At 31.6% G+C, this 27734-nt stretch overlaps 9 protein-coding genes across 9 annotated transcripts; 6 read left to right on the forward strand and 3 right to left on the reverse strand.

The window, feature by feature from the left end:
- Positions 1-1062: 1062 nt before the first annotated feature.
- OCT59_020236 (uncharacterized protein) lies at positions 1063-1922 on the forward strand (the record flags this gene model as incomplete). The annotated part of the gene is made up of 2 exons (XM_066149057.1): positions 1063-1808; positions 1871-1922. The coding sequence occupies 2 exons, from the start codon at positions 1063-1065 to the stop codon at positions 1920-1922; spliced, it is 798 nt and encodes a 265-aa protein (XP_065990007.1).
- A 2566-nt stretch (positions 1923-4488) lies between these two features.
- OCT59_020237 (uncharacterized protein) lies at positions 4489-6700 on the reverse strand (the record flags this gene model as incomplete). The annotated part of the gene is made up of 9 exons (XM_066149058.1): positions 4489-4850; positions 4915-4930; positions 4993-5262; positions 5361-5630; positions 5703-5902; positions 5988-6035; positions 6112-6135; positions 6206-6582; positions 6696-6700. The coding sequence occupies 9 exons, from the start codon at positions 6698-6700 to the stop codon at positions 4489-4491; spliced, it is 1572 nt and encodes a 523-aa protein (XP_065990008.1).
- Positions 6701-9548: 2848 nt separating this feature from the next.
- On the forward strand, positions 9549-10094 carry OCT59_020238 (uncharacterized protein; the record flags this gene model as incomplete). Its single annotated transcript, XM_066149059.1, has 1 exon — positions 9549-10094. The coding sequence occupies one exon, from the start codon at positions 9549-9551 to the stop codon at positions 10092-10094; it is 546 nt and encodes a 181-aa protein (XP_065990009.1).
- Positions 10095-10166: 72 nt separating this feature from the next.
- OCT59_020239 (uncharacterized protein) lies at positions 10167-10436 on the forward strand (the record flags this gene model as incomplete). The annotated part of the gene is made up of 1 exon (XM_066149060.1): positions 10167-10436. One exon carries the CDS (start codon positions 10167-10169, stop codon positions 10434-10436), a length of 270 nt encoding a protein of 89 aa, XP_065990010.1.
- Positions 10437-10641: 205 nt separating this feature from the next.
- OCT59_020240 (uncharacterized protein) lies at positions 10642-10968 on the forward strand (the record flags this gene model as incomplete). The annotated part of the gene is made up of 1 exon (XM_066149061.1): positions 10642-10968. The coding sequence occupies one exon, from the start codon at positions 10642-10644 to the stop codon at positions 10966-10968; it is 327 nt and encodes a 108-aa protein (XP_065990011.1).
- Positions 10969-11218: 250 nt separating this feature from the next.
- On the reverse strand, positions 11219-13858 carry OCT59_020241 (uncharacterized protein; the record flags this gene model as incomplete). The annotated part of the gene is made up of 4 exons (XM_066149062.1): positions 11219-12085; positions 12178-12344; positions 12419-12562; positions 12640-13858. The coding sequence occupies 4 exons, from the start codon at positions 13856-13858 to the stop codon at positions 11219-11221; spliced, it is 2397 nt and encodes a 798-aa protein (XP_065990012.1).
- A 3884-nt stretch (positions 13859-17742) lies between these two features.
- OCT59_020242 (uncharacterized protein) lies at positions 17743-18700 on the reverse strand (the record flags this gene model as incomplete). The annotated part of the gene is made up of 8 exons (XM_066149063.1): positions 17743-17791; positions 17872-17923; positions 18010-18059; positions 18143-18194; positions 18293-18337; positions 18418-18466; positions 18557-18594; positions 18682-18700. The coding sequence occupies 8 exons, from the start codon at positions 18698-18700 to the stop codon at positions 17743-17745; spliced, it is 354 nt and encodes a 117-aa protein (XP_065990013.1).
- A 2565-nt stretch (positions 18701-21265) lies between these two features.
- OCT59_020243 (uncharacterized protein) lies at positions 21266-21475 on the forward strand (the record flags this gene model as incomplete). Its single annotated transcript, XM_066149064.1, has 1 exon — positions 21266-21475. The coding sequence occupies one exon, from the start codon at positions 21266-21268 to the stop codon at positions 21473-21475; it is 210 nt and encodes a 69-aa protein (XP_065990014.1).
- A 4426-nt stretch (positions 21476-25901) lies between these two features.
- Positions 25902-27572, forward strand: OCT59_020244 (uncharacterized protein; the record flags this gene model as incomplete). The annotated part of the gene is made up of 1 exon (XM_025310015.2): positions 25902-27572. The coding sequence occupies one exon, from the start codon at positions 25902-25904 to the stop codon at positions 27570-27572; it is 1671 nt and encodes a 556-aa protein (XP_025187013.2).
- Between the last annotated feature and the right edge of the window lie 162 nt (positions 27573-27734).

Consider the following 27734-nt stretch of genomic DNA (forward strand, 5'->3'; position numbering starts at 1 on the left):
GCAAGTTTATCACGATCATTCAGCGCTGATGGACAAATCGTTCGTTGAGATACTTGTTACATGCAGTATGATGATTAATTACTATTAGATTTATACAAAATTTATGACATTTTAAATCGATTTTAAAGGTATTAATATTATCTTATCTTATATTATGAAAAAGAAGCTGGTTTAATAGCCAAAAAAAAACATCATATTTACAAAATATAAAGGAATTTTCAAATTAAAAAATGAAAAAATGAAATATAATTGATTAATCGTGACTTGTGAAATTTGAAGTATTCTGATAAGCTGCTAAATGTAGGTGATTGCGATTGTTGTTGCGATTGTTGTTGCGATTGTTGTTGCGGCTGCGTTTGTTGATGTTGTTGCGAAAAATATAATCGTAAATTTAAATCATAAATTTCTTTTTCATAGTCTTTTATTTTTTCGTCGTATATTTTTAACCACTCCACCAAATTATTGTTTTCACGGGAACTTTTCTCCAACTTATTAAGTAATTTCTCTCCCGAATCGTACACAACTTTTTTAAAGTCCAGCAACTGGACTTGCAAATCGGAAACTTCCTTATCCTACCCCTTTAATTCCTTTAGCATTCGCTCTCTTCTATTTTTTTTTGCGATTTCGCGAGGATTTGCGAGAATTCAACGATGGTTTGCCCATTTTTGCGAAAATAATCTTTCTGGCTAATCTCGGAATTTATAATTCGATGAATAAAGCATGTATTATTGCTAAAAATGGCTAATAACATTCATTATGCTATATTTTAGGGGGTGGGAGAGGCGCAAAAGTGCCTGTCGGGTGGTATTTTCCAATCATATATATATAAATTGGTTAAAATCCTGAAAGATTTTGAGTAAATATTTGTAATATTATAATTAATACAAATTAAAAAAATGTGGCTGATTGTTTCACTTTAATAAGTATCTAGCGGCTTTTTGTGAATCAGAAATTAACCTTTAATATTAATTCAGGATCTCAAAAAATTTCCTAGATAAAAAAATTTTTCAAAAAAATTTCCTATATAAAAAAAAATTTTCAAAAAATTTTCTAGATAAAAAAATGTCTAACCCTCGAGCTGTTGCCAAATCTAATAGAACAAGAATAAGAACTAAAGTATACTGCTTTTGTAAAGAATGTAATGGCAAGTTAGTGGACCCAAGAACGAAAACTAAACATGGGTTAAAATATAATATATCTTATGCGAATAATAATTTTAGTAACAATTATCAAGAAGCTGAGCCTTCTAATGCTAATCCATCTAATAATTTTGGTGATGATTATCAAGAGGCTGGGCCTTCTGATGTTGGACAATATACTGACGATAATAATGCAATGGAATGCGAACCTTTACTCGAGATGATACCTATACATGAATCGGCAAAACATAAATTCACAAAGAAAGGGAAAATATCTGATCACGTTCTTGAAAATTTATTACCGGATAACGGAAGAGATATGAATGATGATCAAGATAGAGATTTTGAAGACTATGACGACGAAAATAGAGATTCTGAAAGTTTTGAAGATGATGACGAAGATGGTGTTTCTAGCGATTTTAAAGATGATGACGAAGACAGTAATTTTGGAGATTTTGAAAGCGATGAAGAATATAGAGACTCTGAAGATTTTGAAGATGATGATGAGGAAGAAGTCAATTTTGCGTCAAAAGATTTTGACGATGGTGAACCAAAACTTCCTAATATCAACAATGATAATTATACCTGGATTATCTTATGGATATTACAATATCAACAAAGATATAAGCTTCCTAATGTTTCAATAGATTCTTTATTTAAATTTCTAAGGTTTTTTCTTTTAACGGTAGATGAAAATAAATTTTCATCTTTTCCTTCCTCCCTGTACGTAGCCAAAAAAATATTGGGAATATCAATGAATATTATCAAATATGCCGCATGTAATAAATGTCACAAATTGTATGACATAAATGAAATATCAAACACAACCGAAGTACCAACATGTAGTTTTATAAACTACCCGAATCATAGCATAGAAAGATTTCGACAAAAATGTAATAACCCTCTAGTCAAAAAAATAGACAGTAATAAAGATGGTGGAAATAATCCAATTATCCGTCTGATAATGACATTTCCATTAGTTAACATTAGGCGCCAACTAACCCTATTTTTCAGTCGCAAAGATTTTGAGGTGACATGTCGAAAGTGGGCAGAAAGGGAAAACGAAACTGAAGCCTTATTTGACATTTATGATGGGAGGATTTGGATGAGTTTTGAAGATGGCAAAGGAGAACCATTCTTCAAAAAAGAATACGCCGAAACTCATATCGGATTAATGCTAAACATGGATTGGTTTCAACCCTATATAAATTCCCAATATTCTGTCGGTGTAATATATGCCGTTATTTGTAACTTACCCCGAAGCGAACGTTTCAAGCCCTACAATATTCTCACACTAGCAGTTATACCCGGTCCTAAAGAGCCAAAGAAACATGAAATCAACAATTACTTATACCCCATCATAAATCAGCTGAATCGGTTATGGGAAGGGTATCATATAAAAACCTACGAATATAACAACGGTCGTTTTATCCGTGGCGCGATAATAGGTTGTGCTAGTGACGTTCCTGCGACTCGAAAATTATGTGGTTTTATATCAGCTCGAATCGCATGTTATCGATGCTATAAATCAGCAAACTTGGTAAATAATCAACCCAATTTTGGTGGGTTTGAAGACATTGACGACTGGTTTGTTGAGAGAGATATTAATTTAATAAGGGAGAAGGCACGTGAATGGAAGAAATGTGCAACCGAAGAATCGCGTAAGGCTCATGTCTCACAGTATCATGTTCGTTGGTCGGAAGTATACCAATTACCTTATTTTAATTCTGTGCGCTTTTGCGTAGTTGATCCCATGCACTGCCTCTTTCTCGGGGGTAGCAAAGTGGATTGTAATGAAGCTCTGGATCGACGAAGGTATATTAAATAATGAAAAGCTCAAAATAATGCAAGAGCGAGCCGACTTGATAAAATTTCCAAGTGACCTCGGTCGCCGTCCCGTTAGAATAGCCACTGGCGACGGCTTTTCAAATTTTACGGCGGACATGTGGAAGACGTTTGTTCTAATTTTTGCAATACCTATCACATGGAATCTCTTGGGAGAGATCGATCGAAAAATTCTTGCTTATTTCGTACGTTCCTGTAAAATTTTAACAAATCGGGAACTACAAAAAAGTGATCTAAACGAAGCATTTACAAAACTACTCGAAATGAATAAATTAATTGAAAAAAAATACGGACAAAAAAATAAGCCCAAATCTTCATTTATGCCTTCACATATGTGAATGCGCTTTAGATTATGGACCTTTATCCTTATTTTGGTGTTTTAGCTTCGAACGAATGAACGGAATTCTAGGTATGATATATTAATTTCGCCGATTTGAAAATCGTATTGTTTTTTTTAATTTATACAGATTGACCAATTTATTTCTTAAGAACATAGGATCGTATAAAAATAGCAAACGTAACATTGAACCAGAGCTATTAAAAATAATGGTTGAAAGTTCCTTTTTAAACTATTACCTCACAAATTGCGATAGCAATATATTAAACACCACTTTGGACATTATAAAGCCTAGAAAATCTGCAGGAAGCTTGGCTGCACTTGACGATTTTACAAGTGATGAGTATCAAAATTTTCTGAGGCTTTCACTTATCGAAAATAAATCGGCTTATGGAACAGAACGTTTTCCCGGGTTGTTAATGAAACCGCGCCAAGAAACATGTCTCCCAAACCGCGTCTTGGACTTACTGGTTGAGTTTTATAATAGTTTGTATGAAGAACATTTCGTCCCCATTTATTCTATAACGGGTCCAAATAACGATATTGTTGTAATTTCCAAAATTATACAATACGGTAGAATAAGAATTGGGGCGGATATATTTGGTTCCATTCAGGCAGCTCGTCATGAGAAATCATCATACATATTAGCTCGTTTTGAGCAGGAAGATGGAACTATAGACACATACCCCGGTCAAGTTCAATTTTATTTTGAACATACTATTTATTTAAAAAATTCATCATCATTAACTCATTCGCTAGCACTAGTTAAATGGTACAGGCCGGCCCAAGATCATAGGACAAGATATTTTTGTCAAGTAGACGATGACATAAAATCATGTAATATAGAATTATGGACAAATGGGTTTTATGATATGAGTCGAGATAGTATTATACCGGTACATCATATATTAGGAAAATTTATAAAATGTGATTTTAATATTGGAACGAGAAAGATAAAAGAATATATGGCCGTGATTCCTTTAAATAAAAAAATTTCGTTTTAAAAAACAAATGAATCTTATATAAAATTGTTTATATGTAAATCGGAATGACGAATTTGAATTATATAACATTTGTATTTGATTAAATTATAACTAATTTTTTTTATTAAAGGATATATCATATTTTTATTATATTATTATTATATTATTGTTACATATATTATATTTATAAAACTACTAAAGGGTTATTATCGTTGTTGTTGTTGTTGTTGTCATCGAATTCGTTGTTATTATTATTGCCACTATTGTTATTATTGTCATCCTCATCATTATTGTCATCATTATTATTATTGTCATCATTATTATTATTGTCATCATTATTATTATTGTTATCATTATTATTATTGTCATCATTATTATTATTGTCATCATTATTATTATTGTCATCATTATTATCGCCACCTTCATTATGACTTTCATTGCTGTCTTCGCTGTCTTCGCTGTCTTCGCTAACTGGCGCCCAGGTGGAAGAAATCCACCAGTCTGGCATTATTTCTGTCGGTCTACTTTTATTATCGATGACATTATCTAAACGATGACGCATACGGATTAGACCAGTTCCAATACTCTCCCCGATTTCATCCGCCCCTACTTAGAATTCTCCTAATCTAATTAAAAAAAAAAATATTATTTATAAATGTTATATTGATAAAGAAATAACTTTACATACTCTCGTAGATTTCCATTTTTTTTCATGTATTTTGATTACAGAATTCGATTTATCTAAACGTTCTGGTCTTTTCTCTAGATTTTTTTCATTGTTGGTAAGATTTTCATCTTCCGATGACCACTCATCGGAATGAAGTTCCGAGATCACTACAATTTTTTCACAATCTTTCATGTACTCGTCCCAGGTAATTTCTTGAGGTTTGCAGTCATTTAAAACCTTGTCTTTTGTGTTAATCATGTGTTGTAAACCGCGTTTACGTCGCGTCATTTTCTGTTAAAAAGTTAATTAATAGTTAATTAATAATGTTAATTGATTGCATAGACAATTAGAAATAATTGACAAATTTTGCATTTTATTAAATTTCGTACTTGGTCTCGCCGAGAAGTCATATGTTGACGTCTACTGTGCGTATCTAATTTGCCATCCTGGGTTATTTTCCAGATATCTCGGCGAGACTTATGAAGCTGTTTGATTACATTAACAATCTCAGTATCGTATACTTCAATCGATGGATTCATTGCCGCTTTTACCGCTGGTAAAAGTTTTTTGTTTATTGATTTCTTCTGGTCACTAAACGTTTGTGAAACATCAAACGAAATTCTGGAACCTAAATTATTAATGATTTGAACAACTTCATCCTATTTAAAATAATAATGAATATGATTAAAGATTATAAAAGATAAATATTTTATAATAGAGGTGTAACTTACACGAAGTGTTTTTTTAAAGCCTGGAGTCATTGGTGATAGTTTTTTTCCTTTATTTCTGCTTATTACGGGTGATAGACTTCGATTAACACTTGTTGTTATACTCGCGATCGTCTTATCACTGGAATGGCTGGAGTTACTGCCTGTCAAAGCCTCCAGTCGACTAGACAATTGTGATACCGCGCTTTTTAGTTCTTGAATTTCTTGATTTAATAATTTTATAATAGGAAAAACAGTTATGCAAAGAAGCGCGAAGTTGATGAAGCGATGATATGAATGGGTCCTCACCTAAAGATTGCGAAGATTGCTCTTCTTGATGATGTTGCTGTTGTCCACCTATCAGAAGTTAATAAAATATTATAAATTTATTATATTTTTAATTGATTTGATAATAATATATATATATAACCACCTTCCGATAAATCCGGCAAATTTCCTATTATTTTACAAGTAATTAGTACAGGTCATATTAAATATAATTTCAATAAAAATATAAATAATAATACTTTTTGTTAACGATCTCCCCCTAGAGGGGAGAGAGGATTGTTGAGAATGAGAATTGGAAGAATGAGAATGATAATGATGTCGACGTCGACGAGAGTGAGAGGAGGGAGAGGAGGAGAGAGAATGATAATGGTGTCGAGAACGAGAATGATGTCGACGTCGACGTCGATGAGAGTGAGAGGAGGGAGAGGAGGAGAGAGAATCATAATGGTGTCGAGAACGAGAATGATGTCGACGTCGACGTCGACGAGAGAGAGAGGAGGGAGAGGGGGAGAGAGAACGAGAATGATGTCGACGTCGACGTCGATGGGAGTGAGAGGAAGGAGATTGATGATATTGCTGAGAGCGACCCTGAGAAGGAGAACGAGGATGTGATTCGCTACGTGAAATAGGAATAAGCGTCAATTTATTTTTTTTTCATTTTAATAATGTAAAGAAACAAGATTGAAACGAAAAGAAAGGTGAAAAGTCACCTATTTAACCATTACTTACATCATTAAAATAATATCATAATCGTTATCTCTTAATTAAAAATTAATATCATCGATATCACTTAATTAAATTAATATCATCGATATCACTAAATTAATTATCATGTGTATATCACTATTAAAATTAAACTAAAAATTGATACCATCGATATCACTTAATTAATTATCATGTATATATCACTATTAAAAATCGTAAAATGAAATTTACTTAGCAAAACAATCAATCAACCATCGTTCTAAAATTCGATAAAGGGATGGAGAAAGGTTTATATAAATAATTATTGATTTGTTTGTTCACGTGAAATATTAACAAATAATTATACTACGATTATTGCCGTTTTCGACAATTGGAATGTCAAACAATATAAGGCGATTTTATAGTAACCAATCAATTGACAAAAGTATTTTTTTTAATCATGATTGTTGCAATTGGGCGTATGTATCAGTTTGGAAACGGCTAAACTATCACTCGTAAATACTAACCATTGTGGGTCCAGAGTGAAAATTCATGTGATTTGCAAATTTTTAGACATTCCGGACCTATAGACCTTAAGGGACAGGTCTATTTAAATAATTACTTGCACTAGTTAAATGGTATAAACCGATTCATGATTCTCAAGATAAGATTTTATTGTCAAGTATATAACGACATAAAATCATGTAATATAGAATTATGGATAGAGATAGTATAATACCAATATATTACATGTAATTTAATGTTGAAGTGAGAAAGATAAAAAATTATATGGCAGTTATTCCTTTAAATAAAAAAATAACATTTTAATAAAATGAATTTTCTATAAATTTGAATAACGTTATTAAAAATCGGCTCAAATCTCAAAATAATATATTACTAATTTAAAGTTGCTATTCTCCTTATTCTAAAAATAATTATTCTAAAATTCACGTGTATTTTCATCAGCTTGTTCGCGTTTTTCAGGACGCGTATTTTTATTATATAAAGTCTACCTTTCATCATTCCATGCCCTTTACTTTCGCTCAATAATTTTTGTCTTTTCATCAATTATATTTTATTAACGCCATTATGGGTTCTCGCCGTTCCACAACCTCGCAGAAAAAATCTAAGGAGCGTTTTAAGACGCTCAAAGCGAAGCGTATGACGACCGTAAAATTTTTGAAAAGTGGGTATCGTACGCAAGGTTCATGGTTGTATTTCTCTAATGGAGTCGCCTGTAGACGGAGTTTTATACTCCCAGAGCTGTCCAGTTCTTAGATGGGTCACCTGAAGAGACGAGGTCTTGTACCTCCAGGGCAGTCTCGGTTCTTAAATGGAACAATCCTGAAGAATGCTTCCAAGGACTATCGACTTATTCACTTAGCTTTTGCTAACCACCCATTATTTTTATATATATGTATTTTTTTTTATTGCTCAGTAAATGCTCACCAAAAGGACTATTAATGCACTCTGGGACGCAGAAGATAGGGTTGAGGAGCTGGAGAACCATGAAGTAGAATCAATTTCTATCTTCTTCACCGGCAAATACGCAAATTACGATGTAAGTATCTTCCTTATTACTTAAAAATATCTTTGTCCTATTATTTCATATTATTTCATTAACATATCTTTTGTTAATTTCAGCGGAAAATCAAGCTCTAAAAAATCCGAGAAACTTATTACGTTCGCGCTCCAACTTACCTGATAATAATAATAATAATAAAAAAAAAATCAAAATAATTTTTTTTTAAATAATTATGTTCTCTTTTTCTTATATGGTATAAGTATATTTCCATTTGTTAAGTTAAGAGCACTTAACTAATTTTCCACCTAAGGTCCTAAGTTTATTATCTTTAAGTATATCGTGAAGGTTTAATTCACTTATTTTCCAATGCTTCCTTTTTTTCTTCTCTATCCGAATTTTCATTGTTATGAAGTCGGTACATTAGTGTATATATATATATATTAAAATTATTAAGTCTGCAGTATTACCGCGACAGTATTATACTTTAAATCGGCAAAGATATGCTGTAATCGGCATGGCTATATTTAAAGGAGCGAATTCCGATTTGTACATCAGACCTGCGATATGAAAAGCGAACAATACTATATAATAATAACAACATCCGAATTTAATATCGGTTTTATTTAACAAAGATCGGTCATTAAAAATTGGTATTTCCGACTGAATTATCGGATTTCATCGAAAGCTATACTGAAATTGGCATGGCTATATTTAAAGGAGCGAATTCCGATTTGTACATCAGACCTGCGATATGAAAAGCGAACAATACTATATAATAATAACAACATCCGAATTTAATATCGGTTTTATTTAACAAAGATCGGTCATTAAAAATTGATATTTCCGACTGAATTATCGGATTTCATCGAAAGCTATACTGAAATTGGCATGGCTATATTTAAAGGAGCGAATTCCGATTTGTATATCAAACCTCCGATGTGAAAAGCGGACAATACTATATAATAATAACAACATCTGAATTTAATATTAACAAAGATCGGCCATTAAAAATTGGTATTTCCGACTGATGTATCGGATTTTATTAAAAATCGGCATAAATGGGCAAATCTATACATAAATACGCGAAAATCGGCATGTATATGCTAATATCGGCAAAACTATTTTAAAAGGGTCAAAATCCGATTTTTTTTCATTCGACCTGTGACACTTGTAGGAGCACATATGGGTAAGGCTAGTGTTATTCTCAATAAACCTATCATTATCGGTGCATCTGTCCTTGGTCTCAGTAAACTCTTAATGTACCGCTTCTGGTATGGTTTTGTCAAAGAGAAGTATGGAAACAAAGTACGACTTGGATATATGGATATGACTCCTTTATTTACCATGTCGAGACAGAAGATATTTACAAGGATATGGCAGAGCGTCCAGATCTCTTTGACCTTAATGATACCAAGACAATCGGGCTTTTCAAGGATGAGACTCCTGGAAATGTAATTACTGAATCCTACCACATCCGTGCAAAATCCTACCACTATGTCTTGGCAGACAAGTCTACAAAGTCCAAACATAAAGGAGTAAGCAAGAAGGGTATGAGTGATATGGCTAAGGACACATATTTCCCATCTTTAGGTGGAACTTTATTAGATGATACAGTAGAAAAAGATGAAATCTTCGATCCTATGACTCAAGTATATCGGGACTGTCTGTTTGAAAATGGTGTCTTCTATGCCAAGAATGTGGGAATGCGTACAAAAAATCATGTAATATCACTAATCGAGTCAGAGAAGAAGGCATTATCCCCAATCGATACAAAACGCTGGATTTGGTCAGATGGTATATCCTCCTTACCATTCGGACACTGGCGTATTCAAGTATATAAGAAACTTCTTGAGCGTGGTACAAGTCATGAGGCAGCAGAAAAAATAGCTATAGGGACCAGATTACCAGAGAAATATTAGAATGATATAGAATAGTTTAGTGATACTTAGGCATATATTAATAATAAATTATATTTTTTCCCGATAGTTAAAATGAAAGACGATCCAATCTATGATATACATAGTGAAGAATATATCGATGACCTTATACATATCACAATTCAGAGAGGTCTCTTTAAAGATGTAGAGGATGCAATAAAAAGTATAAAGGCATTAGCTAAAATGGTCATAAGTTCTAAGACTAGTATTGATGCATTTATGAAATGCCCTGTACCAAACATTCCAAATGCCTTTTATGACTTAGTAGAGGCATTTTATTATTCAATACTAAGAGAAAGACAATCATTAGCACATGACATCTAACAGATTTCTGGGAGGTGTCATATGATAAGATATTCTATGGAATTCTTCAGAATTCTTTGGAATTCCAAAATTTTTTTTTCGTAATAAGAACTAATGTCTTTCAACCAGGTATACACTGAGCTACTAGTTATGTTACCAGCTTCTGTAATACATGAGGCATGGATTCGTCTCACAACAAGGAAGCGTAGTCCACTATCTGTGTCCGATGCCCAGTGGAGTAAATTCCATGGTAGAGTTATTTTTGAAACATGAAGTAGAAAGATACCAGAAAAAATTAGCACGTCAGAGACTAACTGTTAAACAGACATATATGCCAAGAAACAGAATGACACAAGACATGATTAGTGAAAAGGTTTCCATACTTCAGAAGCACTTGCTTGAATATAATAAGGTTACTTTTGGCCGATTCATGCAGAACCTTACTAAAGAATATGAGAAATTGATCAAGACAAATCATCAGATACGACATGAAATTGATACCATGAAGAAGCAAGTACGAAAAATAGAAAAAAAACTTGCTTCTATGTCGTAGTTCCCATTATTCATCAAGAAATAGACGAATGGGTACTGTTGCTTTACTCAAATTTTGTGTGGACTGCGCATGGAATTTTTTTACTGTGCATAGACTTTGCATGGACTTTGCATGGGAAATTTTAACTGCACATAGGCTTTGCATGGGCTTTACATGGGACTTTTTTACTGCACATGGATTTTTTCGTAAAAAATGTTGTTTAAGATTAGAAGGATATGGGAATTCCTTCCCACAATGCTGACAGGTACGATCAGCTAGTTTTTTTTTTATAGGCTGGCTGGCTATCTACTGCAAAAACATTACGTTGTGCCTTATGTACAGAGAGAGGAATTGAGACAACCTGTCCATTTACATTTGCTTTGAACTCACCCTTTACTACAGGTTCCCAACCTGCACGATACTGCCACTGTGTACCAAGTATTAGCAATGATTTGTCCTTACCATTTTGATCCTTCTCGGTAGGTATAACAGAGAATTCGTCTGATATAGTGACTGTATTTGTACCTTCACCGATAGTTATGGGAATTTCATTGATAGTGCCAAGAGTTTTGGTTGATCCAGCTACACCATTAAGTGCATGTATATTCTTTCGATCTATTTTGAGACCTAGATGCTTAGCTACATTTTCAGAGATTACTGAAGAGTCAGACCCTGTATCGATCATAGCATAGGGTATGCATACATTTTTGATTTTACAGGAAATGGTCGCTACATCATTGGGATCATCTAACTGGAGAAAGTTGATTTCTAAGGGTCTTGGCCAGTATAGGTTTTTCTGCTGATAGGCACGTATTGCATGGTTCAGTATTTTGTCTTCTTTCTGTTCTACTTCAGATGGTACATCTGCAGGAGGAGTTGGTAATAGTGGAGTTGCTGTATTTACAGCATGAGCTAGAGGAGATAAAATGTCTTGCATATTTGCTGAAAGAACATCCCAGAGTTTCTTTCTTTCACTAACTGGATAGTCACTAACAAAATGGTTTAAAAGCGGGTCTTTCAGATTCTCATATGCTTGATTGGTATAAGCATTAATCTGTAGGAGGATTTCTTTAGGACATTGTACTGCTAGTGAAGCAATTATAGACTTCAGTGCTGCATGAAAGACTTCATCAGTTTTCTTGAGAATAGGTTCTCTTTTAGATTTGGAAGTACGGGATTTTTTCCCTTTATTTTTTACCGAAATTCCACGTTGACGAGTTTTTTTTTTACACTAAAGCAATTCTGAGGTTCATCCTCCTCCTCTTCTTCTTCAGTTAACTCTTCCTCAGTTTCTTCATCAGTTTCCTCATCACTTTCAGATTCTTCATAGTCAACTATGTGAGTATTGTTAACTTTCTTAGTACGTCTACTCCGTGAATACTTGTTTTTGGAATGACCTGTTCTACCACGCAGTTTGAGCAATGACGTTTAGGAGAAGATTTGGTTGTCTTTGTCACCTTTTTAACCTGACCAGTTCCAAAGTGATCTTTTCTTAGATGTTGTGTTTGTCCACCTAACTTTCTGGTAAGATCACTCTCAATGAAAGTATGTATTGCTACAGGATTTGTTATGTCACCAGTATAGCCAAGACGTACTGCTATATCTGCAAGCTTTTCTAATGCAGTTCTATTCTGTGGTTGTTCTACTATAGTGGTTGGATTTTTCGCCCTCCACTTTCATACCATTTATTACGCAACTCATTAAAGAAAGCATCAAGATCAGCAGGAGCAGCAATTCTAACTCTCATTTCTAAAACATCAGGCAAATGATTATATAGATAAGGTAAAATTTCAGCATATACTTGTCCTTGTGCTAATGATCGAATCCTTTTTGCATATGTATCTGGTGTATCTATAGGAGAAAATGATTCATTCATGAGTGCTATTATAGCACCTTGATTTGTTCCAACCATCACATCTTTATATTTTCCTTGCAGCCAGTTTAGAAACTCTGGTTCTGTATTAATAGCAGCATTGGCATTATATGGATTATTTGCTGGAACAGGAATAAATCTACCAGACATTTTATTTTTCATAACACTACACCTCATAGCAGCATTAAAAACAGCAACAGCTAGTGGACGAGCCATTTCATTGACAGCTCTAAGCTTTTGATAATAAGAGTCTGGCGGCTCTTGTCCATCATAAAATGGTAACTGTGCAAGACCTGGTGATATAGTATGCATGACATCTTGTATTGTAGCCATGTTTGGAGGATTGTTTTGTAACGCTAATATTTGTTGTTGTAAATTTAAAATATTTTGGGCCTGTGCTTGTACTTGGGTCTGTGAAATCCTATATTGTCTTTGCCAGTTTTGTGCCTGACGTATACAACCTGCATGCCTTCTTCTCCAACGTTCTGTATCAGCATTATAGCGTAACATCAGCCTGTGTGCATTCCTTCTATGCTCAGCTATCTGATTCTGTTGGTTTGCTATCTGATTCTGTTGATTTACCAGCTGATTCTGCTGGTTTGCCAGTTGTGCATCTTTACGTCTATTCAGAAAACGTATACCTAGATTGGCTATTTGTATTCCTGCAATACGTGCTTGATTCTGTTGTGCAACAGTTTTCCAGTGTCTACGAGCATTTGTCTCATATGTAAAATCATCACGTACTCTTATTAAGTTTTGATTAAGAGCATTTGTACGATCTAAAGATTCTCCAAGTAATGTCTGCAATCCTTCTATCTGATTTAGTTGGTCTACACCAATTTCTTGCATTAGAGCAGCTTGACGAATAATTTCATCAAGACTTTGAGTGGTAGCATTAAAGACATCATCTATGTCTTGTAGAATTGGAATCCTATTCCGATCAAAAAATAGTCGAATCTCAGACACACAATCTGCAACTGCCCATCGGCGGTCTAGTATTCTTAGAATAGCATTGAATAATTCATTATCTTCATCCATTTCTATCTTTCCTTTACATAAAGATAATTCTTGAATGCGTTTTTTGAGTTTATCTACTATGTATTCAAGCTGAATGATACGTTCATCCTGGGTAACAAGTGCCTCTTCCTTTAACTCTAAGTGATCTCGATACTTTCCAAGTTCAACTAAAGTGGACTGACACTCTGCTTTTAACTGATCGATATCATCCTCACGTGAAACAAGATTTTTTTCAAGATAGAAGATATATTGTTCACATGCCTCTATCTCCTTTGTGAGTTTACGGATTTTCTCCTTATTGGAAATATTATTTGTTTCCTTTTGAACTAGCTGTTTGCGCAAATCAAAGTTGCTATTTAACAAATCAAGATATGCCTGTTCAACTCCCATTGATTCCTATTATTCCAATAGATTCTGATGAAGCACGAAATGTAGAGGTGACTTCGGCTTTATGCAGAATATTCTACCAACCATCTGGATATCAGAGGACTGCCAAAAAGTTGTATGAGACATCACAAAATGCTGGATATGATTTCACCTTAGATGAAGTGCAGGATTGGCTTGAAAGACAGGCAGTACATCAAGTCCACAAACCTCATCCCCGATTTATCCCTCGTGTAAGTTTTAGTTCTATACAAGTTCCCAATGAAGTTCATCAAGCTGACATTTTGTATATGCCATATGACAAGGTTGGATATGTGACTTATCTTTTCTGTCTCAATATAGTTGATATAGCATCGAGGTATAAAGAAAGTGTCCCTATAGGTTCAACCAGTGTTAAAGATCGACAGGGAATCTTAACTTCTCATACTATTGCTCGGGCTTTTGAAAAGGTATATGATGATACAACATGTCCGCTCACTTGGCCAAAATTATTGATTACAGATAGGGGTTCAGAGTTTAAAGGTGAGTGTGAAAAGCTGATGACTTCCCATAGTGTAAAGATTCAGAAGGCCAAGTCTAAGCGTACTGTTGGCATTGTGGAGCGATATAACCGTACCTTGGTTGAGAAACTATTTCCCTCTCAAGATGCATCTGACTTACTAACTTTAGGTAAAACGAGATCTCGAGTCTGGGTAAAAAACTTACCTATTGCTGTAGAAAGTATAAATAACTCAGTGACCCAACAACTTGGTATATCTCCTGCTGTAGCTATAAAAAAATCACGAGTGTCTTCCAGATCTTCTTATCCTCGTGATGGACCTGTTGGGTATGAAGAAGAGAAACTACCACCTAATATAAGTGTAAGGTACTTACTTGAACCAAATGATCTGGAAGGTGGAAGACGTCGAGCAGGGAGATATGAATTGGTCACCTAAGATTTATCATATCCATATATCTTTAACACAGAAAAATCAACCAGTTTTGTACTGGCTTATTGATGATGATGGTAAAGAATCAGAGAGATCCTTTGTGAGGGAAGAACTTTTGGTTATACCAGATGATACAGAAATTCCACCACAATGGGTACTTATGAATTAAGATAGTCTTCTACCTCATCATCTGCTTGGGAGTCTGTGAGGAAGTAGTCTTTTGCCAATTCATAGTATAACCTGTATAGCTTATTAATAGCAGACAAAAGTTTTGGTTCTCTGCTATACCAGGTCTTATAATTTTCCAAGATTTGCTGATACTTTGTCTCATTAGGTAGAATAGATTGTGCTGTTTCAAGAACAAAATTTTCTGGTTCTTCTGCTTGACGCAATTTGATTATCCTTTGTTTGTAACATAACATGAATTTACCATCTTTTGGTTTCTTGTAAAGGATGCCTGCTTTAATTACTGCAATTAGAGCTGACTCAATTTCATGGTATGTTGGCTTAGCTGGTATAGCTTGGGTAGACATCATTTTTATATCATGTAAACTTTTTTTTAATTTAACTTATTTATACTTAATAAAAATGATTGGAGAATATACTTGTGAATATTTACATAACACAGGAAAGCCTTGTGGTCATCCTTGTGTGAGGCCAGAAGGTTGTCGCATTCATTGGAAGACAAAATCACGCTTTCCTTGTGCTGTATGTGGTAAACCTACAGGTTCATCTAGTGGTCGATGTCAATCTCATATTGGGAGTTACTATCAAAATCGGTATGAAAATAGGCTTCGACAAAGAATCAGAGCAATTTATGATTAGGGTTAAATTTTGGTTAGACTTTTGGTTAGACCTGATTGTCCCCAGATTTTTCGTATTGCAGGGGGAGCTTTACAATATGTCTAGTTGACTACCTGCTGTATATTTTTTGGTTAGACCTCGGTCGGATTTTTGGTTAGACTTGGTTAGACCTGTTGTCCCAGATTTTTTCGTATTGCAGAAAAAGCTTTACAATATGTCTAGTTACCTTCCTGCTATACATTTTTTGGTTAGATCTGGGTCGGATTTTTGGTTAGACTTCACTGTCCCAGATTTTTTCGTATAGGAGGAAAAGCTTTAAAACATATCTAGTTGCCTTCCTGCTATACATTTTTGGTTAGACCTGGGTCAGATTTTTGGTTAGACTTCACTGTCCCAGATTTTTTCGTATAGCAGGGAAAGCTTTACAATATATCTAGTTGCCTTTCTGCTATATATTTTTGGTTAGAGCATGAATGGCTTAAATCATCGAATGAATCCCTTTTAGAGTATCATAAAAATAGTATGCCACAATGGATTGCTGAATTGTGCCATCGGTATTACAGACACTTCGTGTCCTTTATACCTTTGGCACTTATAAAGGCAATCTGATATAGCATAAAATTATGATACCCTGGAATGGATTCATGCGTGGTAATAATGCCTAGAAATAAATGATGTTAATCTTATCTACAACGCTTGGGGGGTTCTTTTTAGCTATCAAGTAATAACATATCAGGAATCAAGGTTAGGTGGTCTGGGGATAGAAAAACAGGTATAGTGTTATCATATCAGAAAACAAGGCTAGGTGGTCTGGGGGTACACTAAATTATGGTTAGACCTATGTGATAACCGCTGTCCCAGAACCTCCAAGATTGTCCTACTTCCTTTTTACTTGTACTTTAATACTAACGATAATATCCATATTTCTTTTACTCCTTTTACTGTTTCTTTAACTCTTTTTACCTTAATACTAACAATAATAACAATATTTCTTTTATCTTTATATTTAATACTAATGTTATTATAGCTGTTTCTCTTCTTTTTACATCTAATAATATTGTTACTCTTTACTCTTTCTTTTTTTTACTTTTATGTATTCTGTATATATTAATAAATACTTGTAATTTTTTATGGTTTAATAAAATTATATCTAATAAAATATACATTATATAAACAGAAAATGATGAAGTATTATTTATCAAAATATTTTGAAACATTATGAAATATTAAGTTGTGTAAAATCACAGAATATTACGAATTATTAAATTATAGAGCATTACACATCATAGAATTTTGAAATATTTTAAAAAGTTGCGAAGTATTACACAGTAAAATTACAGAATATTACGAATCATAAAATTACGAAACCTTACATACACTAGTCGAAATAAGGCAAATCAGCTAAAAATTGGATATCCAATTTTAGGTCGAATTATGGCTGAAATATGTCCAATTTTTACAAAAAAATATATTCTAATTGTTATTTAATTGACTGCCAATCAGATGTACTTCGGAACTTAAATCGGATATAAATCAGAACTAAATCATACTAAATTCGGACAGTCAATCAGATGTACTTCAGAACTTAAATCAGACAAAAATCGGACTATTTTTTTCTGAATTTATTTCAATTTTTATTATCAAATTTATTAAATGTATTTATTAATTAAATGCTTAAAAACTTTATAATTATATTATTATTATTAGCATCTATCTAAATTACAAATAAATATTGCTAATTCAAAATTATAATAAAATAATAATAATAAAATAAACCATGATTCGTACTTACGAATCTTGGTTTTGGTTTATCCATTCATCGGAAATCCACCCAAGTCTATAAAAAAAGAAAAGAACGGTTATTAGTAATCGTTCATTAATATTAATAAAAAAAATTTAACTAAGATTCGTATATACCTACGAATCTTGATCTTTTTCCGTTCTCCATAACTTGGAAGCCCACCCGAACCTATAAAATAAAAGAAAGGAACGGTTAGTACCCGTTCCAAAATAATAAAAAATAAAAATAAAAAATAAACCAAGATTCATACTTACTTACGAATCTTGGTTCCTTTTTTTCCGATCTTCGGAAGTCAACCTGAAACCTAAAAAATAAAAGAAAGGAACGGTTAGTAAACCGTTCCAAATAATAAAAAAAAACAAAAACAAAACCAAGATTCGTATATACTTACGAATCTTGGTTCTTTTCTGTACTTCAGAATTCGAAAATCCACCCGATCCTAAAAAAAAGAAAAGAACGGTTATTAGTAACCGTTCATTAATAATATTAAAATAAAAAAGAAAAAAAAATCAAGATTCGTAATTAGTAGTTACTTACGAATCTTGATTTTCCATTCTTCAGAATTCAGAAATCCACCCGATCCTAAAAAAAGAAAAAACGGTTATTAGTAACCGTTCGTAATAATAATAATAAAAAAAAATTAAACCAAGATTCATACTTACTTACGAATCTTGGTTCCACTTTTTCCAAAGATCGGAAGCCCACCCAAACCTAAAAAAAGAAAAGAATGGTTATTAGTAACCATTCATTAATAAAATTAAACAAAACAAAAAATTAAAACCAAGATTCGTATATACTTACGAATCTTAGTTTTTTTCCGTTCTTCGGAACTCGCAAACCTAAAAAAGAAAGAATGGTTATTAGTAACCATTCATTAATAAAATTAAAAAAAAACAAAATTAAAACCATGATTCGTATATACTTACGAATCTTGATTTTTTTCATTTTTCAGAACTCAGAAGCCCCTCCTGAGACACCGAACCTATAAAAATAAAAGAAAAAGAACGGTTAGTAATAACCATTCCAAATATTAAAAAAAGAAAAAAAAACTAAGATTTGTAATACGGAATCTTAGTTTTTTTCCGTTCTTTGGAAACTAACCCAAACGGCCGAACCTATAAGAAAAAGAAAGGAACGGTTAGTAACCGTTCATATAATAGGAAAAAAAATAAAATAAAAAATAAACCAAGTTTCATACTTGTACTTACGAAACTTGGTTCTTTCCATTCTTCGGAACTCGGAAGCCAACCCGATCCTAAAATAATAAAGAAAAAAAGGTTATTAATAACCGTTTGTTAATATTACAAAAAAAAAACAAAAAAAATTAAACCAAGATTCATTTATTTACGAATCTTAGTTCTTTTCCATTCTTCAGAACTCGGAAGCCAACCCGATCCTAAAATAATAAAGAAAAAACGGTTATTAGTAACTATTCGTTAATATTACAAAAAAAAACAAAAAAAATTAAACTAAGATTCGTTTACTTATGAATCTTAGTTCTTTTCCATTCTTTAGAACTAGAAAGCCCACCCGAAACCTATAAAAAAGAAAGGAACAGTTAGTAACCGTTCTGAAATATTAAAAAAAATAAAAACCAAGATTCTTAAGAATTTTGGTTCTAAATCCCCTTCCCCTTCCCCCTTTCCCTATTTTTTACCTTAAAGTCCGGTTTTGTATTAAGGCCGGCGTCCTCTTATACGTCCTACAAAAAAAAATAATGAAAAGAAACGTTAGTTTGTTTCTTAAATTAACAAAACTTCACTTTCCCGTTTTTTACCTTAAAGTCCAGTTTCTTGTTAAAGCTGGTGTCCTACAAAAAAAAACAATGAAAAGAAATTTGTTTCTTAAATTAAAAAAAAAATTAAAAAAAATATGTAAGTTTCGAAACGAAACTTATATTACTTCCAAAAAAAAGAGGCAGAAGAAAGGTGTGAGAAAAGGAGGAGAGCGAAAGGGGAAGCAAGGGAAGGATGAAAGAGAAAGGAAAGGACAATAGGGGAAGGAAGGTGAAGGACAAAAGGACAGGAAAAGTAGGGACGAAGTGAAGTGAAAGGAAGGGATGAAAGGGGAAAGTTTAAAAAAGATCCTTTTTTAAACTTTGATACACGTAACACATGATGTTTAATTAGACTATTCGACCAATGTCTAATCGTAGATCATGGTTGAATTTTTAATTGAATATAGGCCGGCCTTTTTTGACTAGTGAAATTGGAAATCAGCTATGCCGAATGTCATCTGATATACAGACGATCATCAATTATTAGCCAAAATTTAGCTGAAATAAGGATGATTTGCCTTATTTCCGATTTGCCTTATTTCGACTAGTGATATAGTAATATTTTAAAATATTTTAAAAAGTTACAAAATATTACACTTAAAGTTGCTTGCCAAAACCTAAAGGTTTAGGCAAGATGGCATTTCGCCAAAAGTGAAATTTTGCTGAAACTATATTAAAGTTATATTAAAAAACTGGCAAAACTTTGGAGAAAGGCGAAACTGCTGAAACTTATTATAAATGCTGAAACTGCCAAAACTCTGCTGAAACTATAATAAATCTATAGTAAAATTTTGATGAAACTAATCATAGGATTTTGAAGAGGTTTAGACAAGCAACCTTAATTATGCTTACGCAAACTTGTGGTAGGTCTGAAAACTTACAAAATATTATGTAAAATTACGAAATATTGCAAATCGCAAAATTATGGAATATTACAAATCGTAAAATTACGAAGCTTTACCTATCGTAATATTTTGAAATATTTTAAAAAGTTACAAAATATTACGCTTATGCAAACCTGTGACGCAAATGTATTATTCTTGTACCATCAGGTGCTATTTTCTTCTACCACCTTACTGTAAAAATATATTATGCGGTGAAGATCAACATGCATATGGTAGAAGAAGATAATATTTGCACCTGTGGCGGGTCTGGAAGCTTATGAAATATTATGTTGTGTAAACTTGTGCAACTTTTCACACTATATAATTTCCTGATGAAGGCGTATAATGATGAATATGATAACTGTTAGACATTCTCATTAAGGATAGTATATGAGGACCCCGAACAATATATATATAGGTCAGATAAAAAATTCAAAATTTACTAAGGTCAATAAGCAAATATTTTTCATGTCTGCTAAGCAAACTTTTATCTAACCCATAAATTTTTTACACTGCTAAGCAATTTATTTTATGACATATATATATTTATATATAATTTTTTTTATAAAATATGTATATAAAAAAAACTAAAAAAACAAAAATTTTTGAAATAAAGTATGGATAAAGTTATTATTATTTTTTTGTAATATTACAACTTATAAATGTTTCTTATTACAGTTTACGACATAAATATTCAGAATTTTTATTTTTATGCATAAAGGAGTGCTGTCACACCAAGTCTTGTGCAACCAAAATAATAATTAAAATGGAAGTTGATCAGCCCTTTTTAAACATAAATATAGCGTGAAAAATTCTCACCTGATTGTTTATCAGCAGCAAAATAAAATTATGGCACCCACTTCAGTATTTGAAATGCAAAGGTTGACTGTTAAGGAGCTATGGAATAATAATATACGAAAACCCTCTGAAATAATTAAAATGACTGGTTTTCCAAAGTCTACAGTATATGACATTATCAATCGTCTAAAAAAAACAGGAAGTGTTGAACACTTACCCGTTCCTGGTCGTCCTCTTGTTCTGATACCAAAAAAACGTTGATATCTTGGCCGTCTTCTTAAAAATGATAATGCAACAACTTCAGCTTTAATGACAACAAAGCTGAATAATTTGTATCCAAATCTTAATGTATCAACCCGAACTGTACAATGTACTCTTAAAAATAAACTTAATTATATTGTTTGTAGACCATGGTCTGTTCCTCTTCTTAAAGAAAGTCATGTTGAAGCTCGTCTTCAATGGGCCTTAAATCACATCCAAGATGACTGGACTCACACAATTTTTTTGGATGAAAGTACATTTCAGACGTTTCGTAATACTCAAATTGTACGTTACAAGGCTGGAAACCCACATCCAGTACATCCTATGGTAAAACATCCATATAAGGTTCATGTTTGGGGTGCATTTTGCCGCCAAGGGCCAATTGGAGTTGCATTATTTACAGAAAACATGAATTCTGCTAAATACTGTGAAATCCTTCAATCTCAACTACTTCCTAATGCTTATCATGCTGGTTATGGATGGAATTTTCAGCAGGACAATGCGCCAATGCATACCGCGAAGCTTACTCATCAATTTTTTGTGATTAATAATGTTCCGGTTATTGATTGGCCTGCAAACTCACCTGACTTGAACCCTATCGAAAATTTATGGGCGATTCTTAAAGGAAATGTAGAAAGAAGGGTTAATAATTGGGTTATGAAAAAAAAATCACTTGGTGCTAATGATTTTCAAGGCATAATTCAGCAAGAATGGGATAATATTGATAAAAATCTCTTCTTTAGTTTAGCAGATAGCATGTCAGATCGGATTAACATGGTCATAGAAAATAATGGTTATACGATAAATTACTAACTTTTAAAGTATGTTTATCTGCACATCTTAAGCTATTAATGGTATAAATTTGAAATAAAAAAAATAAAATTTATTATGTTTTTACATATTGTGATAAAATTCTGGATATTTATGTCGTGAACTGTAATATTTCGTATATCTGTTCTGTGACTTCAGAGCGTAATTTAGGCACTTTAGTCAAAGGAAACATCTAAAACCTTCTTAAGTAAAGTTGTTCAGCAGGTTCGAATCTACTTACATATAAATTTTTATCACGATTGAATAGATATTTATGGATTTATTCATGTTTTTTGTAACGCCACCAATACGCGGAATTTTTATTTTTAAAATTTACTGTAAAATTTGTCAAAAAAAATATTTTTAAAAAATTTTCTAAGTAAAAATGAAATAACTTTTACTGATTATTACAAAAATTATAGTGTAAAATTATAAAAAAACAGAAAAACACTTATTTTTCTTGCTCTCATTTTTAATATATATTTTTTTACTGTTACACGGACGCGTATATGATTTATAATTTACGCGGACGCGTATTTGTTTTATCAAAAACATGATACACAATCACGTCTAAAAATGATTCCTGTAATACGTATACAATTAACTTATTCTTTGTATTAAAAATAGTAAATTGTTTTTACACAAACATGTTTATAACTTTGTTTACATATTTTATTAAATTTTTTTAATGTGAAAAATGTAAATATATATTATATTATATATATATATTAAAAAAATCTATCCTGCTACGCAAATATATATCTGACTATTAATAATTTAATACTCTGCTACGCATAATTATATCTGACTATTTAAAAATTATGGTATCAAATAAGCAATAATAAATCTCACATAGGAAAAATTTTTATATGTTGGTTAAGCAAACTCAAAACCTACCTTTATATATATTGTTCGGGGTCCTAGTATATGGATGGAAGTTTTTAGCTTTGAGCTCATTGTTGGAGCAAGTCTAAAGGTTTTTAATGAACACTGTGAGCACTTCAAAAAAATATGCTTAACTTCATTAATGCTTCATGCTCATGGTGAACATTTGTATTGAGAATAAGTTTATTAATCACTTTGGACCAGATCATGAAAATGTAACTACTGTACATATAGTCTATAATAAAAGTAAAGGATGTGCAGTGTTGGTATATAAGGATAGAAAAGTAAGTTTATCAATCTTGAGTACTCCATGGCAAGATGTGTTTTTTAAACATTCTGATTGATTCTATATGGAAATAATAATTTTTTGTTATGTTGTTAAAGGAAGCTAAAAATATATAGACCTCTTTATAACCCAGAATCAAAATTTATCTTGTATTAAAATACAATATTTTAGCAGTGGCCAAAATGCTTAATGTTTGTTTCTGATGTGTATGCATTGTGGTGTGTTTGCATATGAATTGGAAAATAAAATACATGTATCAGTATTTTTAAATTATTGCAGTTTGAAAGAAGCATTGACAAAGATTTACTTAAGTTTCGATTACCTGAAATGCACAGTATGGATATCAGAAAAAATTTTCGCATAAATGTCAAGTGTCAGCAAATATTTTTTTTCCTTTTGTCTCACATTCTGTCATCCGGTTGAAGGGATGCCAAAAGATATGATACTACCAATAAAACAATATTCAATCAAATATGGATATTTTTTTACGTGTATGGGATACGCTGTAATGCTGGGGATGTGTATGCTAATCTTTTGTCATTTTTATAGATTTGCAAGGGGAATTAACACAATGACAATTTATTTTGCTATAAAAAGAGACTGGATGAATTGTGTTGACCAAAGCTAACCCTATAAAAAATTTTTATCTGAATATTTCCATTATTTCTCCGTGTCTTCTGTAAATTCTGTGAAAATGATACATTCACGGAATCATGGATATCCATGTTAGCGAGATGAAAATTTCCATAATTTAAGGCTATAAATTCCATTAAAATGATACATTCATGGAAAAAATATGGAAAGATAAAACACGGATCAGATTTTTTACAGGGTAATTAATATACCCAATATGTCAGATTCAAAACAAACCAAGACATCAAGAAAAAAAGGCAAAACTCCAAAATCTGTCAACCATCTCTAGACAATATCATATGAAGCTATCTTGAAAAATCATGATGATATCGTAGGGGATGAAGAAATTCCAGAGCTAGACCGGGGCACGTTGCTATGCACCTGCGTATAAATTTTAAAATATTTTTTAAGTTTTATATTTAAAATATATTTAAATTTTATACTTAATTGTTAAATATACTGAAAATTAGGTCAAATGTTACACACGATGATCCAATTTACTATTTTTTTTTAAATTATAATAACTAGCAGTAGCCCGTTGCTTCGCATCGGGTATACAGGTATGTATTGTAATTATATTTGATCGTCATTTTTGATCACACGTTTATCAAATTTAAATTAATTTTGATGGAAAAAAAGGTTACAGTATGTGATATATATCAGTTATAACTTTAAGTGTAGAATGTATATTTAAAATTTAAATAATTTCTGGAAGTCTTGGCAAATAATATATAATTTGACACAATTAAAATTTTTAATTTATAATGTGGATGGTCTTTTTTAATTATTGCGAAGGTATAATTCCGGCCAGAATTATACAAATTTCCTTTTCCTGCATTAGAATGAATTTGCCGATCAAGTGGTCTTAACTATTAAGAATAGATCAGGCGCAACGCCATTAGTAATTAACATTGTATGATTTGTATAACGTAATAGATCAGGTGTAAAGGCGCAGATGAATAACGCATTGCACAATTCAAAGATTATTTCTACAGGCTAATCTAAACGTTAGTCACACAAACACAATTTTTTTAGATAATTAAATAGATTATATAGACAAACAATTTTTTTTTTAATTATATAGATTGGAAAGAGAAAATCAGCGCGAAATTTTCACGTACTCTCATGAATATTTTTAGAAACATGTACTTTTTTGTATGTTTCCGAAAATTTTCTAAAAAAAAAAATTTTTTTAGGAGAGTATCACAAAGTTTTTAAGTTTGGCTAACTATTAAAGTATGACAGTTATATATATTAATGCAATTGTGCATTAATTAAAAATTGAACAATATGCGTAAGTTTTACTTTATAGAATCAGTAGGTTATCAGAAGTTTTTGATCGCGCAATACTGAGAAATAAAATATTTGTCGTACATTTGAGCCTAATTTTTTGTGTATACATTTCACGTTTCTCAAAAATTTCTCCATATTTTCATATTTAGGCACATACGAATATATGAATTGACCTTTTAAAGTTATATCGAGCGATCTTTACAGTCATACAACAAACACAACTCTGTAGTACATATTATTTGTATTACGATCTTTGTTGGATAAAATTCGATAATTCTTATATAATCTCTTTCGAAGGCGTCTATGTGAATGTTGTGAACTAAGCGCACAACATATTCTTATCAAAGCCTTTCTCACTATATTGAAATTGATCAAATATGAAAAAATTGCATTGAACGAGCCAAATTTGGAGAAATCATTTTATTCACTTCCATTTTATTTATAAAACTAATCAAAAAAAAATTTTTTTTTTTTTCATAATCATTCATGATAAATTAACAAATTTTACAATAATAAATAATGACCTTTTGCTTTATTATTTTTATTACTTTCTTGTTTCCTTTTGTTTCAGCACAATTACCTGATGATGATTATTCTTTAGATGCATTTTCAGGTTATTTCGATATTTTAATTGGTTTTTTGGTTCCATTCCTCGTTTTTATAATTGTAGATTACGATTATGATGATGAAGGTTCAAAACCAATCGCACAATTAGCTAGGTCACTCATATATTTTTTAATTATTGGCTTACAACAAGAAATAGCTTACGCATTTTCTCCAGATAATGTTTCTAGCCATGTTAAAATTTTACAACATATCGTGATTAGTTTATTGTTAATTGGAATTATTGGGGAATTTATCTTACTTATTAAATCAAGAGGAGCAAAAACCGAATCTTCATCAGATAATGAAGAAGAAGAAGAACGCATTGAATCCCTAAAAAGACATATACGAAAACTATTGCAAGGTTTTAAACGAACCCTTGAACAAAGCATTAAAACACAAATTCAAAATCTTAAACAAACCCTTGAAGAAAACTTTAATATAAAAATTCAAACCCTTGAAGAGAAATTCAATAATAAATATGAAATTCTTGTAAAAAGCATTAATAAACATTTTCAAATTCTAGTAGAAAATATTGAAAATCGATTTCAAACTCTAGTAGAAAGTATTAATAAACAACTTGAAAATCTTAAAGAAGACCTTGAAAAACAAATTGAAACTCTTAAGAAAAGCATTGATAAACAAATTGAAGCTCTTAAAGAGAAATTTGAAAAACAATTTAAAGAACAAACTCAATCTCTTGAAAAACTTAGGAATGAATATGAACAGAAAGTTAAAACCCTTGAAGAAAGAGTTAAAAACCTTGAAGGAAAAGAAGACCAATCCCAACAACGTATCATATGTCAATCGATTAATAAGATAGAAAGTAGGAATGCTCTGATGCCTATGCAATATATAAGTTCAACAAACGCTATTAGATCTATGAAACATATTATTGAAAAGGGTGAATCACTAAAAATGCAAAAGATGACAGCAGACCTTGAAGAAAAAGAAAATCTAATTTATGGTGAACGTAGTATTCATGTTGGAAATACATCAACTAATTCAAAAAGTAAAACTCAAAAAATGGTTAACAAAATTAATGAATTTCTTGATTTTACTAACTTTATTCGTTTAGGTTTCTTACTAGATTATTTAGGTTTAATCCTTTTTATAATTTCAATTGGCTTTTTACTTAATGATTTGAAAGGAAGTATTACACGAAGTTTTATCTTAACTATAATTATTACTGTTTCTATCACATTTTTCTTTCAATTTATGATATTAATTATTGCATATAGTAGAAAAAATTTAAAAAGATATATTAAAGAGCATCAACAATCTTATAGTAATATTTTTCCTAAATATCATGCTCATATTACTATTGCAAATGATCTTATAACCACTAATGTACTTTATTTGCCTTCTTTAATCAATTATTTCCTTTTGCAAACTCCCGGTATTTTCAATAAGATATTTCTAAATTTAACTGCTTTGTTTGTTAGTTCTTGGATTGTACTTACGTATAAAACAGTTTTAAACAATGAAGGAATGAAGGAGGAAGGAGGAAAAGAGCCTGAAACTATGGATGAATTGAATGAGGAAATGGAGGAAGGAAAAAAAGAGTCTGATCATGAAAATGTTTAGAATTAAATATAATTAGAAGTTTTTGTTATGACTTTTTATTTATTTGTATTTTTGTTCTTTCCCATTTTTTAGTATAATAAAATATTTAAAAATTTCGCTATATTTTAATTTACTGTAAGAATTTCTAATCGCGTGACCGCACAATTTTTGTCGGACTATTTT

The sequence above is a fragment of the Rhizophagus irregularis genome, chromosome 3 (assembly GCF_026210795.1).
Source record: "Rhizophagus irregularis chromosome 3, complete sequence".
In the NCBI taxonomy this organism is placed as follows: domain Eukaryota; kingdom Fungi; phylum Glomeromycota; class Glomeromycetes; order Glomerales; family Glomeraceae; genus Rhizophagus; species Rhizophagus irregularis.